This window comes from Salvelinus alpinus, chromosome 30 (genome assembly GCF_045679555.1).
Source record: "Salvelinus alpinus chromosome 30, SLU_Salpinus.1, whole genome shotgun sequence".
Taxonomy (NCBI): Eukaryota; Metazoa; Chordata; class Actinopteri; order Salmoniformes; family Salmonidae; genus Salvelinus; species Salvelinus alpinus.
This window is the reverse complement of record NC_092115.1, coordinates 45,199,621-45,219,980: the sequence shown is the minus strand read 5'-3', so window position 1 is coordinate 45,219,980 and position 20,360 is coordinate 45,199,621. Positions and strand designations below refer to the sequence as shown.

Below are 20,360 nucleotides of genomic sequence, written 5' to 3'. Positions count from 1 at the left end.
TAGCCCGTTGGGCATGGGCATCGATAGTTTGCATGGACACCAGCCTGATCTTCGGCTCCTTCCACCTCTGGAAACTATCTAGGCGATCATGCGACTTCTCAAGCGAGCTGAGGTGGTGGCACAGATTATTCCAGTCTCTGGTTCCACCCCTGATCATCGCAGATTTGTCCTCACGTGAAAAAAGTTTGCAGCAAAAATAGAAGGCTGCATCGTTTTGCTTGGAATAATCGAGCCATGGTCTCTCCACTCTCTCCCCCTTCACCATCCTCCTATTGTCACCGTTACCCCTCATCTCTTGGGAAATTCCCCACCTTATCCTGATATGGCCCAGCCTGCATTAACATATCCAGTAAAGATCCATTCATATCTTTCATGTTTTTTTGTCTGTGAGTCGGATTTAGCAGGAGCACCACTGTCAACGGGGACGTGGAGCGACGAATCTGAGTCCAGGTTCCAGATAGTAGGGTCTCCGCCGGCACTGTTTGGACGTTTGGATAGGTCTGGTGTGACCACCTGTTCTTGTCCACCCAGAGAGCTGTCATCATCGGTGGAAGTGGACGGCTCGGACTCCTCCGGTTTGCCCTTTTCGCTGCTAGAACCAGTGAACGGGGGCTCGCCCGTCTCTGCGAATGAACGGCCCGTCCTTGGAGGATTTTGTTCTCCACACCTGCTGATGGACATTGCTGCATGCTGTCACATTTCAGCAGCAAATCTCTTTGGCTTGAAGATTGTGCCTCTTTCTCATTAGTTTAAAAAAAATATATTATATACAGTTGAAGTCAGAAATGTACATACACTTAGGTTGGAATCATTAACACTTGTTTTTCAACCACTCCACAAATTTCTTGTTAACAAACTATAGTTTTCGCAAGTCGGTTAAGACATCTACTTTGTGCAAGACACAAGTAATTTTTCCATCAATTGTTACACAAAGATTATTTCACTGTATTACAATTCCAGTGGGTCAGAAGTTTACATACACTACGTTAGCTGTGCCTTTAAACAGCTTGGAAAATTCCAGAAAATTACGCCATGACTTTAGAAGCTTCTGATAGGAAAATGTACATAATTTGAATCAATTGGAGGTGTACCTGTGGATGTATTTCAAGGCCTACCTTCAAACTCAGTGCCTCTTTGTTTGACATCATGGGAAAATCAAAAGAAAAAGAAAAAATTTGCCAAGTTTGTAGACCTCCACAAGTCTGGATCATCCTTGGGAGCAATTTCCAAACGTCTGAAGCTACCACGTTCATCTGTACAAACAATAGTACGAAAGTATAAACACCATGGGACCACGCAGCCGTCATACCGCTCAGTCTCCTAGAGATGAATGTACTTTGGTGCGAAAAGTGCAAATCAATCCCAGAACAACAGCAAAGGACCTTGTTTAGATGCTGGAGGAAACAGGTAAAAGTATCTATATCCACAGTAAAACAAGTCCTATATTGACATAACCTGAAAGGCCACTCAACAAGGAAGAAGCCACTGCTCCAAAACCGCCATAAAAAAGCCAGTCTACGGTTTGCAACTGCACATGGGGACAAAGATCGTACTTTTTGGAGAAATGTCCTCTGGTCTGATGAAACAAAAATAGAACTGTTTGGCCATAATGACTATCGTTATGTTTGGAGGAAAATGGGGGAGGCTTGCAAGCTGAAGAACACTATCCCAACCGTGAAGCATTGGGGTGGCAGCATCACCCCCCACTGGTGCACTTCACAAAATAGATGACATCATGAGGATGGAAAATGATGTGGATATATTGAAGAAACATCTCAAGACATCAGTCAGGAAGTTAAAGCTTGGTCGCAAATGGGTCTTCCAAATGGACATTGACCACAAGCATACTTCCAATGTTGTGGCAAAATGGCTTAAAGGCAACAAAGTCAAGGTATTGGAGTGGCCATCACAAAGCCCTGACCTCAATCCCATAGAAAATTGGAGGGCAGAACTGAAAAAGTGTGTGCGCGCAAGGAGGCCTATAAACCCGACTCAGTTACACCAGCTCTGTCAGGAGGAATGGGCCAAAATTCACCCAACAGATTGTGGGAAGGCTACCTGAAACATTTGACCCAAGTTAAACAATTTAAAGGCAATGCAACCAAATACTAATTGAGTGTATGTAAACTTCTGACCCACTAGGAATGTGATGAAAGAAATAAAAGCTGAAATAAATCATTCTCTCTATTATTCTGACATTTCACATTCTTAAAATAAAGTGGTGATCCTAACTGACCTAACCAGGGAATTTTTACTAGGATTAAATGTCAGGAATTGTGAAAAACTGAGTTTAAATGTATTTGGCTAAGGTGTATGTAAACTTCCAACTTCAACTGTATATATTTTCGCTTCCTGATCTCTTAGACATGGTAGCAAATTTTGTTGCAAATCTCTGTAGCTTACTTTTAGCTGAAATGATTTCCACTAGTAGCTAGCTAATGTTATCATGCCTTAATTACTAATCGTCTTCAACACACACAAACATAAAAAAATAAAAAAAGTTTAATTGGCAGATTAATTTTGACACATATCACTATAGCTACCAAGGATAGTGGGAGTGAACTTCGGGAGAAGCGGGAATGGGGTGGGGGCAGGAACTGCAACAACGGCTATGAGCTGGTGGCATCGCCAGCGGTGTAGTAGCCGATCATGGGGGCCGGAGGGCGGCAGCCAATTTCCAAAATGCTGCCCCAAATTCTAGCTAACAACTGCTAGATCCAAAATAGGTATTTTGCAAAGATCACAAATAATTTTAATCTTAGCGACTGTTCAAGCAATACTCAAAACAACGTTGTTCGCATATGAGAACCCCCAAAAGTTATTTTGAGAAGTAATAAACTAATGTAAATCTGCTGAATAGTCCCAGTCGGTATTAGACAGAACGTCATGCCTGTTGAAAATAAAAACCTGTGGTTACCTAGGTTGTCCAATTGGCTCTCAACAAAAATTTAACTCAATTTTCTAGTTGTCTGGTGGTTTTGGTCAATAATAAAACAACATTTAAGAAAAGTACATGTCTAAAGATAAAATGTCAACATTGCCTGCTCCCAAGTGTTCTCACTACTTCATACCCAAGAAGACTCGAGGCTGTAATCGCTCCCAAAGGTGCTTCAACAAAGTACCGAGTAAAGGGTCTGAATACTTATGTAAATAAGGCATCGTTTTTTTCATTTGCAATACATTTGCAAATAATTCAAAAAACCTGTTTTCGCTTTGTCATTAGTGTTGATTGCTGAGGAAAACATTTATTTCATAAATGTTATAATAAGGCTGTAACGTAACAAGATGTGGAAAAAGTGAAGGGGTCTGAATACTTTCCGAATGCACTGTACATTAAACAGCAGCAGCTCTTCTGCATTTTTTGTTATTTCTGTATAACCAAAAATTTACTATTTTATATTTGGATTCATTGGGAAAGAATATTTGTTTTCCCCAATTTGGGGGGGTTGGTTGAGGGGAATTCCTTCTTATGACGTGAATATCGACTCAGAGTATGGGCAGAGATGGCGATGACTGTCTTTCTGGATCCAAAAGTCGTGTGCATCCGTGCGTGATGACAGTGTACTAAAAAGGAGCATATGGATAGAGCAACAGCAGTGTCTTCTAGGGATGAGTTCAACACAGGTTTTTCAGAATCCTGAGTCCATGTCGCTATTTCAGGATGAATCTAGAGCGACATCCTGAATACAGTAATGAATTCTAAGAAAATTGTAAGCTCCTCAGTCCTCTCCCTGCTGTGCAGTGAAATGGGATCCAAGAGAGGGAGAGCGTGACTGCCAAAGGAAAAGGACGAGGGACACAGTCTGCGTCCCAAATGGCACCATATCCCCTATATAGTGCACTACAGACACCCTATGGGTCCTGGTCAAATATAGTGCACTATATAAGATTGGGTATCATTTAGGACGCAGGAACAGTGGTGGCAAACTGGGTCAGTTTCTCCTCAAATATAGCCGATAAGAGAATTATCCCACTGTTGGGATACACACACAGCTCTCTCACTATGAGTAATTCCAAGGTAACGGAATTACGCTAAGACTGATTTTTCACTTTAAATGTATACCAAACAAAAACCATTGATTTCAAAGTTTAACAAACCATACAACTTTATACACAGTTAAAAAAAATAGTTTTACTAATAACTGCTCAGGCTTTTTGCGAGAGTTGAACTTGTATGTTGTTGTCAGCCAAACAATCACAAGTCAAAGGCTGCTGTGGGCGCCATGGCAAGCGAGTTAGGAGATCAATGTAAGATGGAATTAAATTGACAAAATTAAAAGGTAAATGAGAAGGATAGGCTACAACAACCAAGCAGTTTTGAATGTTATTCGATTTTCCATGATGGTCTTCATACATTACGGTCAGTTACAGGGTTATTCAATCACCGTCACAGCCCTACATGAACAGAATGCATCAGTGATTTGCATTTCCTGGCAGAATGATATAGGGCTGTCCCCGACAAAAACAATATATCTTTCGACCAATCGATTGGTCGTAATTTTCAACCGTGTATTTTTCCGTAAAGACACATTCTTTGTGTTTTAATCAAATCAACTGCATGCACTGAGCTTGTCTGCTGCTTAAAGCGAATTGTTGATGAAATAATTAAGACACGCGAATGACTAGAGGGAGTCCGACCGCAATTGATTTGATTTCGCTAGCCTGGCCCATTGTCTCTCTCACCTCCCTGCTGCAGTGACCACCACATAACAATAGTGTGTCACGTGCTGTCCATGTTGCTGAAGCTGCCACATAATTATAGCCATTTTGGCTGAATAGTTGTTACTGAAATCCCTAATTTGTTTCGGAAAAACATTCTCTATTTCCTCAACCCTTGCTCTCTTTACATGACACATGTATGCAAAGAGGGTAAGGAGCGAGCGCTGCGTGCATATTGTGTGTGCCAAACAGGTGCTGTTAGATTACAATCTAATTCTTCTGACCGTTTGGAACGATGTAAACACAAAATAAATTATAAGCGTACCAGAGAGTGTGTTAACTTTTTTTTGTAAAGCCTTTATTACAGCAAAGACTAAAAACAGTCGCATTCACTCCTGAATGCAATTTCCCGAAAAGGAACGGTTTAGACCTATTTATTCTTGACGCTAATTTTTCAAATGGTCGCTTTGTTATTTTATTTTAAAACGAAAAATGCTTGATTATATTTCTAATCACGAATGACTCTTATGCTGTGTGATTACATTAATATCACCATATACAATTTCAGTAGCAAATGCCTTAGACTGATGGACAGTGCCATCCTCACGGCCTCCACAATTGATCAGTCCACTCAGACCGGCACGGATCAGAAAGGTGTCTTGTACATCATGATTGTTATTATAATTGTTTGGCTACAGCTCGACAAAAAGAATCTCAGTCAACCAACAGCCTATTGACCAAACAATGGACCAGTCGACTAAATAGAGTCGAGCAGTAGCTTAAAATCATTGTTGTGGACTTAGAACATCCAATGTCTTTTTCTATTTAAAAAAGTGTGATTCTGAGAGCGAAAACCTGACAAAACAGAATGCTGTAAAAACTAAAAACAGAGAAAACTGAATTTGGCAAAAGATAGGGCTCTAATGGTCCAATACGTTAAAATCATCTCAACTAATAATTTTACCAATATATGACCCGATTCAGGAAACTAGGCATATGTCGCAAGTCACGACTTCACAGGAGAGCTGTTTGAACATAAATCATATTTTTATCAAAATGCGTTTTTTGGAGGGGGCAGAAATGCCTTCACGAACATGTGAACTTTCATGTGCCTTAATATCAAAAACATGTATGCCATCTGTAAATACGAATAAAATTGTTACATTTACAAGCCTAGTTGGTTTAGCCACAGAAAAAGTGAGCAACCTTCCCGCTAGCCATGATTGGCTGAGATAATGAGTTGGCTGGACATGACGAGAGATGAGTTTGGATTGGTCTACCATACAGCACGCGTCTGTCTATTGGAGCTGATCAGTATGTCTAGGTAATCGTGTCAAACGCAGCTTTAAAAAAAAAAGTGTCGCATAGTAAAACTGCATAAACCTAATGTCAAGTTAAAGTGTACTGTTAGCTAGCTAACGTTAGATGGCTGGCTCGCTCGCTAGCTAACGTTATGTGTATACTCTCCACTTTCTGGAGGAGCGAGTTTTGAAGTCAGCGGAATTCGTGTATGATATCTAAGGAGATGGAGAAAACACCAGTCTGGATTACATCGTCAAACTAAGGGCAACCATGCATGGCATCAGACAGGAGACACGTCCAACCATGATGTATACTGGTTAGCTAGCTAGCTACCTTTTCAGATATTACACGTTTCTAATTTTGACAGAAAGTGGTTTAATTTCAAGTGTACTGTTAGCTAGCCAACGTTAGCTGACTGGGTCGCTAGCTAACGTTAGACTGGACACATTACATTTTTTACGTTGTGTATGATCTTATGCTTCATATCTCAGACACATTTGCTTGACTAGTTATAGCTATAGAACCTGGTTGGTTAGCAACCTGCAGATTCATGCAGGGTAGTAATGTCATAAGTTGTGATTATGGTCCATTGTTTAGCTAGCTAAAGAATTGACAAAGTATTTTCACTTCAAGTTAGTGCACTGTTAGCTAGCTAGCTAACGTTAAATTGTGCGTTGGGATTCATTGTTTACCTAGCTAGCTATCTAGCTACATTTCTTCAGAAAAGACTTAGTGTGCCAGAGCGCAGAATAACTGATACATTTTTTAACGCTCAACAACCGTTGAATATGTCCGGTGTCAGTAAACATTGGCAACAAAGTGTAATTCAATTGTTGCCAGCAGCACTGTTACAGTCACCAAAGCCCTGGATAACATGAAAATAGCCTAACCAGCTCTGCTAGGGGGAGTAAAATGGTCAGAGTGGGGTGCTCTCTCATTATGTGTCTGGAAGTAGCTAGCCAATGTTAGCTTGGTTGCTTGACTGTTGTTGTGAGGTCAGAGCTTTCGGAACAACCCTACTTATTGTCCAGAGCATCCAGTGTGCGTTCTGAACGTGAAACGCTCTGAATTAACAAACGGACAATCTGACAGGACAGTTGCAGTCACCAACGCTCTGGATAACATAACAGCCCAACCAGCTCTGCTAGCGCGAGTAATGTTCAGTGAGCTGTTCTCTCTCAGATTACTAAAAGTAGCTGGCAAGTTAGTACAGAACGCACAGCTCAACCCTTAAAGAGATGGGTGGGGCTAAGGCTTAAGAGGGTGTGAATGCTGAATGGGTGTAGACAAAGAAGGGCTCTCCAATAGTAGTACCAAGACATTGAAAGACGGTTTTCTCAAAAGTGAGTTTACAAATTGATCAACATTCAAAGCAGAATTACTGGCCCATTGTTTCCTCAAATGCAGTGTATGATATACAATTTTGTAGCCCTGAGTCTCTACTTTTATCCACTGTAAAAAACAGAAATTCAAATGTTGCTACATAAGACCGAATTCAGGTGGTGAGTCACATATGTTATTTGGCTCATTGGTGGAAATTATATTTGAGATTATTTTATTTTAATTAATTTTGTGGTAGAATGTCCTTTTAAAAAGTCACCAGAACTGAGCTTCTCAGTCACCAGAACTAGAGCTGGCCGCCCGGCTAAACTGAGCAATCGGGGAGAAGGGCCTTGGTCACGGAGGTGTAGAAAATGTCAATACTTTCCGAATGCACTGTATATGACTAGAACTAGATGAATAAGGCTTTCGTTTTCTCTACACGAAGGTTGAATGGTTATGGGTCTGAATAGATAACTGCTATAGCCTACCACCATTGCGCGTTCACTCTTCTTTCAAACTACCAGTGAATTCTATTGGCTGCTGTATTAAACATTCGGCAAACAAGAGCTTGCGTCCCTCTTCGAATGGTCTATTGGTATAAGAAATGCTATAAAAACGTCCACCAGGCTGTTCTAGTCTAGCTTTTCCTGCATGGGACTCCAAGAGCTAAGGAGCATTTTTTAAGTAGAGGCCAGTGGAGCACAGGTGCTTGTGTATTGCAGAAGAGATAGAAGCTTACTATGCATAACCCATCATGAATTAGATAAATATAAGGCTAATACTGCATTGGCTTTATTACCTGTAAGAGGTAGGCTAGGACATCTAAATATAAGGCTATATATCAATATAGAACAGGATTATCTATTTTGGATCCAATTTCAATGGAGTTGATGAAGAGAGAAAAATACTGCAAGAGAATGCTTGTGCGTGCACCGATTCAAAGCAACGATACTCGAGTGACAGGCTTTTTTTTTTTTTTTTTTACTCTGCAGCTGCAATAAAATAAAATACAAATCTTTACAATTAAAAAACAAGATGAGCCCCGAAAGACAGATGGAGATGGGTAAATTAGACGTGCATTCGGTCTGTATATTAGTCGATGCTGCAGCAAATGTTGGCCTACTGGTCACAAGAAAAAAAGTTACCATTTTGAGATGATAGATCTACATGTGAACTGCGCTCCATATTGAGATGGGTCTGTCCCCACCCTGAGCGTTGAGAAGCCAGATTTAGACATTGCATATAATTTAACAGTTCCATTTCCCACCATGTTATTCATATTAATAATTTATTATAATTTACCGATTTCTCGCAGTTATTTATCCCGGGAAAAGGGAGTGGCTTTGGGTTGTAAATCCCAGGAAATCTTGGTAACCGGGTTCCACACCTTCAACCCTAATGTGGACCCCAGAAAAAGTAGCCGCTGCTTGTGCAGTAGCTAATGGGGAACATAATAAACTAAACCCTGTGTAACAAGCCTATCACTAGAAAACATATTGTGCTATAAACTAAGAAGACTTAAAAAGGTAATGATGGCAATCTCAGACCAACTACCAGTATACATCCCATTTAGGTCTACTCTATCAATTCCTTCAAAAAATGAATATTGTATTAGGCTACCTAAAAGAACAACAAGAGCTCTACCTCAATACCGCCACACAGGTGGTAAGGGTAAGCAACAACACATCTGCCACGCTGATCTTCAACACTAGGGCCCCTCGGGGGTGGGTGCTTAGTCCCCTCCTGTACTCCCTGTTCACCCACGACTGCATGGGCAAGCACAACTCCGACACCATCAAGTTTGCTGACGTCAGAACAGTGGAAAGCCTGATCACCGGCAACGATGAGACAGCCTATACGGAGGAGGTCAGAGACCTGGCAGTGTGGTGGCCTGTCCGCTCCCTCAATATGAGCAAGACAAAGGAGATGATCGTGGACTACAGGAAAAGGAGGGCCGAACAGGCCCACATTAACATTGACGGTGCTGTAGTGGAGCGTGTCGAGAGTTTCAAGTTCCTTGGTGTCCACATCACCAACAAACTATCATGGTCCAAACACACCAAGACAGTCATGAAGAGGGCACGACAACACCTTTTCCCCCTCAAGAGACTGGCAAAAATGTTGGCATTGGTCCCCATATCCTCAAATAATTATACAGCTGCATCATCGAGAGCATCCGGACATGTTGCATCACCGCCTGGTATGGCAACTGCTCGGCATCTGACCATAAAGCGCTACAGAGGGTATGGCGTATGGTCCAATACATCACTGGGGCAAAGCTTCCTGCCACCCAGGACCTATATAGTAGGCGGGTTCAGAGGAAGGCCCCAAAAATTGTCAAAGACTCCAGTCATCCAAGTCATAGACTGTTCTCTCTGCTACCGCACGTTAAGTGGTACCGGAGCGCCAAGTTTAGGTCCAAAATGCTCGTTAACAGCTTCTACCCCGAAGCTAAAGACTGCTGAACAATGAATCAAAAGGCCACCAAGAGTACTTACATTAACCCCCCCTTTGTTTTTACACTGCTGCTCCTCGCTGTTCATTATCTATGCATAGTCACTTTACCCCAAACTACATGTACAAACTACCTCAACTAACCTGTACTCCCGCACATCGACTCGGTACCCCCTGAATATATCCTCGTTATTGTTATGTAATTTAATTGTTTTACTTTCTTTTTTTCTTTTTTTTTTTTACTTTAGTTTAGTTTATTTAGTCAATATTTTTTTAAACTTTATTTCTTGAATTGCATTGTTGGTTGAGGGCTTGTAAGTAAGCATTTCACGGTAAGGTTTACACCTGTTGTATTCGGTGCATGTGACAAATAAAATTTGATTTGATGAAAGGCAAGAAAACATTTCATACAGTAAGCTTTGCAGAAGTAAAAACCCCATAATGAAAATCACCAGCTTCCATCTAAAACTTTAGAGAAATTAAGATATTTCCATTCTTACCTGCAGGTGCTCAGTAGAGCTGCTCAGCTCGTCTCCAGACTCCGAGTCGTTGCGTCTCTCCGAACCCTCTGAGTCACAGTGCCCCGGGGGCATCTCCACATTCAGGGGCACCCTGCGGAGATCAGGGGAAGTGGCATCGGCACGGGGCAGCGTGTTACATCCTCGTCCAGCAGCATGGTTGTGAGGGTGGGGGTGGATGTGGTTGTTCTTTATAATGACTGCCAGGGCCCGGTCATGTTTTGTGAGGCTGCCAGGGTCTCTACCAGGATTCTGGTTGGCGTCCCTGTCCCTGTGCTGGCTCGGAGGGGTGAGGGCAGCCCTCGACGACGAGGAGGGGGAGGGTGATGAGGGAGAGGGCCGGCTGAAACTGGTTAAGTTCAGGTTCTCGTTAGAGATGCTTGCCTTGACCAAGACCGAGTTCCCCCCGCTCCCTCCACCGTGATGCGCCAGGTGCAGAGGCTTTGGAGGGGGCATGAGGGCCTTGCGGACCTCTCTAACATACTGCGCTGGTATGTAAAACGCCTTGGTCCCCTCCTCTTTCTTCACTTGCCACCAGTCCTCGTTGGTCTTCTTCACCAGCATGTAGCACTCTCCCTGGCGGATGGAGATCTGGCCCTCCTTGGCCTTGTACTCATAATCATACTCCACCTCAATGTACACCTGGCCTGGGGCAATGGGAAGCTCACACCCACGCCCCTCTCGATCTGACGCCATGACCGTGAAAATGCTGGCTGGAGCTTACCACCGCAGGGACACAGCCTGGCTCTGCATGTCCCACTGTGTAACTGGGTAGGAGGAGGAAACAGGGGAGAGAGATTAGGCCTATGTTATGATAACATTAGTACACATACAGACAAGGGTTGCAAAATGCTGTTAAACCATTCCTGGAATCAGGAGGGAAATCAGCAAGAGATCTGGAATCGTCTAACTCCAAGATTTCTGGTCTTGCATCCTTCGTTTAGACACAGACACACACAATATAGAATGGATGGATGGGATGAGGGAGCATAGACTGAAGACTTTCCCCAAGTCTATGTAAACTCAGTAAGAGTTGTGCTCCTAGCCTAAGACGCTGCCTGAGAGGTAGGTAAGATTACACAAACACACAGTATGGAGGGACTGGGACTCAGGAGCATAGCCTGGAGAGAAGACTGACTCAGTAACCCCATACACAAGGATCTATGGTGTTGTACATTAAGAGTTGCGCTGCTCCTAGCCTGAGTGGTAGATAAGATCAGAGCAGTGGTATTCAAAGTCAGGGCAGCAACCCCCCTAGTGGGGTCTACGGGGAACTACAGTGGGGTTGCCAAAAATAAAAATACATTTGAACAAAAACTTTAGAGTACAGATTATTGTATGGGACAATTATCATCATTTTGTTTTATTTGATTGAGTAAATGTATTTATTGGTTTCTTTTCATTTTGATAACTGATGAAGATTTTATGAATTGAAGGATACTAATTGGGTCCCCGCTGAAAAAGTTTGAATACCTCTGGATTAGAGGCTGTGAGCAGGGCTCTAAATTGCAACCAAAAAGTTTGCATATGCTCAAATATTTTTCTGTGCAACCTGGAATTCTAATTTTGGGAGCACCAGCGCACCTAGAAAATCAAATAAGATAAAAATTGTTACTAATGATAAGGCTGCGATTTACCGCAGCCTCCGAGTGCAGAGTACTCTCTCTCCCTCTCCTGCTTGCATTCAACTCTTCTGCCTGCGGCTATGGAACCCTGACCTGTCCCAGATCTGCTGTTTTCAACTCTCTAGAGACAGCAGGAGCGGTAGAGATACTCTTAATGATCGGCTATGAAAAGCCAACTGACATTTACTCCTGAGGTGCTGACTTGTTGCACCCTCGACAACTACTGTGATGATTATTATTTGACCATGCTGGTCATTTATGAACATTTGAACATCTTGGCCATGTTCTGTTATAATCTCCACCCGGCACAGCCAGAAGAGGACTCGCCACCCCTCATAGCCTGGTTCCTCTCTAGGTTTCTTCCTAGGTTTTGGCCTTTCTAGGGAGTATTTCCTAGCCACTGTGCTTCTACACCTGCATTGCTTGCTGTTTGGGGTTTAAGGCTGGGTTTCTGTACAGCACTTTGAGATATCAGCTGATGTAAGAAGGGCTATATAAATAAATTTGATTTGATATAAATAAATTTGATTTGATCCAGTTGCCGGGTCACACACACACCAAACCCCGCCCTTGTCACTCAAGCAGCCAGCAGACAGTTCCTCCATTCTCTCAGCATGCTGTCAAATAAATCATTCACAACAGTCAATTGCTTCTAAATATGAATCCAGATGTTTCTATTTCTAGGCTATTATTAGTTTGTGTATCTTGCACTCTGCAAAACACTAAAGGAAGCTGCCATTTGCCTAACAAAGCTAATCGCTAACACTAATCACTAACTGGATAGTTGGCTAGCTAAATACCATTTAGCTAAATGCACTAGCTAGTAGTGCTGGGGTGGGGTGGTTGATAGTTCCATATCGCAATATTATTTTGGACTATATTATATCTATACTTAGACTCCAACAATTGATGTGTAAAAATACAAATTATAAAAGTTTGGACCCATTCCAGGGTTTTTCTTTATTTTTACTATGTTCTACATTGTAGGATAATAGTGAAGACATCAAAACTATGAAATAACACATATGGAATCATGTAGGAACCAAAAAAAGTGTTAAACAAATCAAAATATATTTTATATTTGACATTCTTCAAATAGCCACCCTTTGCCTTGATGACAGCTTTGCACACTGTTGGCATTCTCTCAACCAGCTTAATGAGGTAGTCACCTGGAATGCATTTCAATTAACAGGTCTGCCTTGTTCAAAGTTAATTTGTGAAATGTCTTTCCTTAATGCGTTTGAGCCAATCAGTTGTGTTGTGACAAAGGAGGAGTGGTATACAGAAGATAGCTCTATTTCGTAAAAGACAAAGTCCATATTATGGCAAGAACAGCTCAAATAGGCAAAGATAAATAACAGTCCATCATTACAAGGTCAGTCAATCCGATAATGTCAAGAACTTTGAAAGTTTCTTCATGTGCAGTCGCAAAAACCATCACGCACTATGATGAAACCGCCACAGGAAAGGAATTCCCAGGTTCTGGCCATTCTAGGGAGTTTTTCCTAGCCACCGTGCTTCTACACCTGCATTGCTTGCTGTTTGGGGTTTTAGGCTGGGTTTCTGTACAGCACTTTGTGACATCAGCTGATGTAAGAAGGGCTATTATAAATACATTGGATTGATTGACTGGTAGCTCCATTCGAACAACTGACTTGAGAAATAAGCTCAACTGTGTCTGCAGCAGACGTGATACCTTCTGTCATAGCATTGAAACTCCTGCTCAACTGCCGACACATACCGTGGGGTTAAAACTTGCAAAAGTACTCTACAAGAGGCTGTGAACACGTGATTCAGTGGCATTCTCTCTGAGCCTCTTTACTGTGTCGCCACCATGCTTGATGCTAGGTACAAGGACCGCTACTTCGATGCAGACAAGAAACCGGGTTTACGTAAAACGTTACAGACACAGCTGGACAAAATGGAAACATGACAGTGCGCACCGAGGAAGAGAGGCCACGGACAGACAGAGCAGAAACTTCACTGCTTGACATGTATGATGAGATCCTGGTTGAGACTGAACAAATGAACAACGAAACAGCACAGCAAGTAAGTGAAATAAATAGCTTTGGATTATGTTTTACTGGTAATGGCGACATACGGGCAAAAATGCATCCCTAATCGATGCATCCATAATCTCAACATCATTCAGAGGAGACCGCATGAAATCAGGCCTTCTTGGTCGAATTGCTTTAAAAAAAACACTACTAAAGTACGCCAATAAGAAGAGACTTGCTTGGGCCAAAAAACAAGAGCAATGAACATTAGACTGGTGGAAATCTGTCCTTTGGTCTGATGAGTCTAAATTTGAGATTATTGGTTACAACTGCCGTGCCTTTGTGAGACACAGAGTAGGTGAACCCTGGCCATGGACCCAAAATATCTATGTTTTGTACCCCGAGCAACTTAGTTATCACTTTTGCCTTATGGCAAGGTGCTCCATCATGCTTTCACCAGGCATCCTCCAAAAGTCTTCACCTCACTGTGCGTGCAGATGCACTCACACCTTCCTGCTGCCATTCCTGAGCAAGCTCTGTACTGGTGGTGCCCCGATCCCGCAGCTGAATCAACTTTAGGAGACGGTCCTGGCGCTTGCTGGACTTTCTTGGGCGCCCTGAAGCCTTCTTCACAACAATTGAACCGTTCTCCTTGAAGTTCTTGATGATCCGATAAATGGTTGATTTAGGTGCAATCTTACTGGCAGCAATATCCTTGCCTGTGAAGCTCTTTTTGTGCAAAGCAATGATGACGGCACGTGTTTCCTTGCAGGTAACCATGGATGACAGAGGAAGAACAATGATTCCAAGCACCACCCTCCTTTTGAAGCTTCCAGTCTGTTATTCGAACTCAATCAGCATGACAGAGTGACCTCCAGCCTTGTCCTCGTCAACACTCACACCTGTGTTAACGAGAGAATCACTGACATGATGTCAGCTGGTCCTTTTGTGGCAGGGCTGAAATGCAGTGGAAATATTTTTTGGGGATTCAGTTCATTTGCATGGCAAAGAGGGACTTTGCAATTAATTGCAATTCATCTGATCACTCTTCATAACATTCTGGAGTATATGCAAATTGCCATCATACAAACTGAGGCAGCAGACTTTGTGAAAATGTATATTTGTGTCATTCTCAAAACTTTTGGCCACGACTGTACACACAATACCCCATAATGTCAAAGTGGAATTTTGTTTGTAGAAAATGTTTTGGGAAAAAATGTCATTAAAAGCTGAAATGTCTTGAGTCAATAAGTATTCAAATCCTTTGTTCCAAGCCTAAATAAGTTCGAGTAATAATGTGCTTTAGAGGATTGTACCCTTTTTTCCCAATTTTCGCCTAAAATGTCATACCCAAATTTAACTGCCAGTAGCTCATGACCTGAAGCAAGGAAATGCATATTAGTGATACCCATTTGAAAGGAAACACTTTGAAGTTTGTGGAAATGTAAAATTAATGTAGGAGAATATAACATTAGATCTAGTAAAAGATAATACAAACAAAAAAACACGTTTTTAAATGTATTTTTTGTTCCATCATCTTTGAATTGCAAGAGAAAGGCCATACTTTCAGATAGGAGTCTAAGTGTAATTTAGATTTGTCACCAGATGGCAGCAGTGTGTGGGCAAAATTTCAGACAGGATCCAGTGAAGAATTACATTACTGTAAAATATTTATTATCTGCCAGGAGTTTGCCCAAGTTTGCCCAAGTCTGTCCAAATGTGCCGAATTGGTCAATTGATACATTTTCAAGTACATAACTATAGAGAACATACAAAAATGCTATGGTAATAAAAAAAAAATAGTTTACACACTCCCAGGAATGTCATACATGATGGATCATTAGCTTATACATTAACTTTCACACATCTAGATGGCCTGGCAGGGTGGGTGTGGAGCCAGAGACAGCAGTGGGGTCAAACTGTAGAACCCAGTTCCTAAATTTGAACATAAACATTTATTTTATCAAACAAAACTATGCTACATTTTATCTCTGGGACCATCAGGATGACAAATCAGAGCAAGATTACTGAATGTAAGTACATTATTTACCAAACCAGTTGCCGTGATAAAAGTTTGATGTTGTGCACTCTTCTCAAACAATTGCATGGTATTGTTTCACTGTAATAGCTGTTAATTGGACACTGCAGTTAAATTCTTGTTAATCTAAACTTTTGGCCCATATAAGACATGTCTATGTCCCGGAAAGTTGGCTGTTGTATACAACGTCATTCTCGTCACATTAGCAACAACCATCCCGTAGAGGTTAACAAATCACATACTGTAATGGACTCATTCTGTGTTCAATAATCGTGGTTAACATGATTTTTTTTATGACTACACCATCTCTGTACACCACACATACAGATAATTGTAAAGGTCCCTCAAGCGAGTAGTGAATTTCAAGCAGATTCAACCAAAACGACCAGGGATGTTTTTCAATGTCTCACAAAGAAGGGCACCGATTGGTAGATGTGTATAAATTTAAAAAAGCATACGCTGAATATTCCTTTGAGCATGGTAAAGTTATTAATTAGGCTTTGGATGGTGTATCAATACATCCAGTCACTACAAAGATACAGGTGTCCTTCCTAACTCAGTTGCCGGAGAGGAAGCGAACTGCTCAGGGATTTCCCCATGAGGCCAATGGTGAAGTATTCATTTTATCTTAAAACAGTTACAGAGTTTTATGGTTGTGATATGAGAAAACTGAGAATGGATCAACAACATTGTACTTACTCCACAATACTAACATAACTGACAGAGTGAAAAGAAGGAAGTCTGTACAAAATAAAAATATTCCAAAACATGAATGCTGTTTGCAACAAGGCACTTAGGTAATACTGCAAAAAATGTAGCGAAGAAATTAACTTTTTGTCCTGAATACAAAGCGTTATGTTTGGGGCAAATCCAACAAAACACATCACTGAGACCCACTCTTCATATTTTCAAGCAGGGTGGTGGCTGTATCATGTTATGGGTATGCTTGTCAACGGCAAGGACTAGGGATTTTCTTAGGATAAAAAGGAACGGAATACAGCTATAAGCACAGGCAAAATCCTAAAGGAAAACCTGGTTCAGTCTGCTTTCCAACAGACATTGGGAGACGAAATCACCTTTCAGCAGGACAATAACCTAAAACACAAGGCTAAATCTACACTGGAGTTGCTTACCAAGATGACATTGAATCTGCCTGAGTGACCTAGTTACAGTTTTGACTTAAATCAGCTTGACAATCTATGACAAGACTTGAAAATGGCTGTCTAGCAATGATCAACAAACAACTTGACAGACCTTGAAGAATTGTTTTTATAATAAATGGGGCAAATACTGTACAATCCAATTGTGCAAATCTCAGAGACTTACCCCAAAAAACTCAGTTGTAATCACAGCCAAAGGTGATTCTACAAAGTATTGACTCAAGGGTGTGAATACTTATGAAAATTAGATCTGTATTTCATTTTCAATACATTAGCAAAAATGTCTAAAAACATGTTTTCACTGTGTCATTAAAAAATCTATTTAATCCATTTTAAATTCAGGCTGTAACAACAAAATGTGGACTAAATCCATGGGTATGAGTACTTTCTGAAGGCACTGTAGCCCAGTAATACCGATTGCCTAATATAAATGGGCCAGGTGAGAATCTCTGGTAATTTTTTTCAATTTAACGTTTTAAGATCTCTTGTTTTTAAAATCAACTAACAAAACACATTCCACATTCACAGATGTGGCAGACAAAAATAATATAATAAAATAAGTACTAAAACAAACTTGCAGCACCACTGTCAGCGTTCCTTTTAGCTATTTCCAGCCTTCGCTGAGACGACGAGCAAATAACTCGTCTTTACAGCACCTTACACAATATTTATCTGCTCATTTCCCTAATCATCCCATTCACTCTGTCCAATTGAAAATATAGTTGAGTAGTGGAGACCAGAGTCTATCAAACTTGTGCTGTCTCTTGCAGAGGTCATAAATGAGCTTTTCAAGAGGAAGAAAGTCAACAATCGGGTCAATCCACATTTTAAAAATGTAGAAGAAATATTAGAAGCCCACAATAGAAGAATACATTCCTTAGCAAAGTATATCATAGTCATAAACACATTTTCTCTGTCAGGATCAAGAACAAAGTCCTGCTGGGCATTAAGATAGCTAGATACACGGGGTCATATCAAACTGTACATCTAGTATTTTCTGTGCAGCAGTATTTATACATTACCAGATTTTGGCAATCTCTCTACAACTCCAAAATACATGCGTATAGGTTCCACTTTCAGAGGTACCTATTTTACAAAATCGGGAGAAATGTCTGCATTCATTCTATGGAGTCTAACCGGGGTGTTACTGGGGTGTTTTTAATTAGATTCTTTAATTTTTACATTAGTAGAGGAGCAGTATACCCTGTCGCAAACATCCGCCCATAACTCATCACTGATCGTCAGACAAAGGTCCTTTTCCCAGATTCTTCTCAAAGAAGTAAAGGAGGAGCCCCCTTTCTCAGAAAAGAGTCTAGATATATGAGATATTGCCTTTGATGGATTGTGCTGTAGCAAGAAGGGTCTCAACTTCATTCAGCTGAGCTCTAAACCTCCCCTTGGAAGTAAATGAGGAAATTACGTGTTTCATTTGAAGATATATACACTGCTCAAAAAAATAAAGGGAACACTTAAACAACACAATGTAACTCCAAGTCAATCACACTTCTGTGAAATCAAACTGTCCACTTAGGAAGCAACACTGATTGTCAATAAATTTCACATGCTGTTGTGCAAATGGAATAGACAAAAGGTGGAAATTATAGGCAATTAGCAAGACACCCCCAATAAAGGAGTGGTTCTGCAGGTGGTGACCACAGACCACTTCTCAGTTCCTATGCTTCCTGGCTGATGTTCTGGTCACTTTTGAATGCTGGCGGTGCTTTCACTCTAGTGGTAGCATGAGACGGAGTCTACAACCCACACAAGTGGCTCAGGTAGTGCAGTTCATCCAGGATGGCACATCAATGCGAGCTGTGGCAAGAAGGTTTGCTGTGTCTGTCAGCGTAGTGTCCAGAGCATGGAGGCGCTACCAGGAGACAGGCCAGTACATCAGGAGACGTGGAGGAGGCCGTAGGAGGGCAACAACCCAGCAGCAGGACCGCTACCTCCGCCTTTGTGCAAGGAGGAGCACTGCCAGAGCCCTGCAAAATGACCTCCAGCAGGCCACAAGCAGTACCCTCCAAACTCATCATCAAGCTCGAGACCCTGGGTCTCGACCCCGCCCTGTGCAACTGGGTACTTGTCTTCCTGAAGTGCCGCTCCCAGGTGGTTGAGGGTTGGTAACAACATCTCCACCCCGCTGATCCTCAACACTGGGGCCCCACAAGGGTGCGTTCTGAGCCCTCTCCTGTACTCCCTGTTCACCCACAACTGCGTGGCCATGCACGCCTCCAACTCAATCATCAAGTTTGCAGACGACACTACAGTGGTAGGCTTAATTATCAACAACGACGAGACGGCCTACAGGGAGGAGGGCCCTCGAAGTGTGGTGTCAGGAAAATACCCTCACACTCAACGTCAACAAAACAAAGGAGATGATCGTGGACTTCAGGAAACAGCAGAGGGAGCACCCCCCTATCCACATCGACGGGACAGTAGTGGAGAGGGTAGTAAGTTTTAAGTTCCTCGGCGTACACATCACGGACAAACTGAATTGGTCAACCCACACAGACAGCGTGGTGAAGAAGGCGCGGCAGCGCCTCTTCAACCTCAGGAGGCTGAAGAAATTCGGCTTTTCACAAAAAGCACTCAAACTTTTACAGATGCACTATTGAGAGCATCCTGTCGGGCTGTATCACCGCCTGGTACGGCAACTGCTCCGCCCACAACCGTAACGCTCTCCAGAGGGTAGTGAGGTCTGCACAACGCATCACCGGGGGCAAACTACCTGGCCTCCAGGACACCTACACCACCCGATGTCACAGGAAGGCCATAAAGATCATCAAGGACAACAACCACCCGAGCCACTGCCTGTTCACCCCACCATCATCCAGAACGCGAGGTCAGTACAGGTGCATCAAATCAGGGACCGAGAGACTGAAAAACAGCTTCTATCTCAAGGCCATTAGACTGTTAAACAGCCACCACTAACATTGAGTGGCTGCTGCCATACATGTAAAAAATTTATCACTAGCCACTTTAAACAATGCCACTTAAAATAATGTTTACATACCCTACATTACTCATCTCATATGTATATGTATATACTGTACTCTATACCACCTACTGAATCTTGCCATCTTTATTTAATACATGTATCACTAGCCACTTTAAACTATGCCACTTTATGTTTATATACCCTACATTACTCATCTCATATGTATATACTGTACTCGATACCATCTACTGCATCTTGCCTATGCCGTTCTGTACCATCACTCATTCATATATCTTTATGTACATATTCTTCATCCCTTTACACTTGTGTATAAGGTAGCTGTTGT

At 41.9% G+C, this 20,360-nt stretch overlaps 1 protein-coding gene across 5 annotated transcripts in view; it reads right to left on the bottom strand.

Moving 5' to 3' along the window:
* The window catches only part of LOC139559716 (rho GTPase-activating protein 12-like), a 131,979-nt gene that overhangs the window by 78,118 nt on the left and 33,501 nt on the right, over positions 1–20,360 (bottom strand). For all 5 annotated transcript variants that reach the window (XM_071375954.1, XM_071375957.1, XM_071375958.1 and 2 more), the window contains one exon: positions 10,239–11,023. In XM_071375954.1, coding sequence (XP_071232055.1) covers positions 10,239–10,952 — 714 coding nt within the window. In that variant the 5' untranslated portion in view covers positions 10,953–11,023. The remainder of the gene's footprint in view (positions 1–10,238; positions 11,024–20,360) is intronic.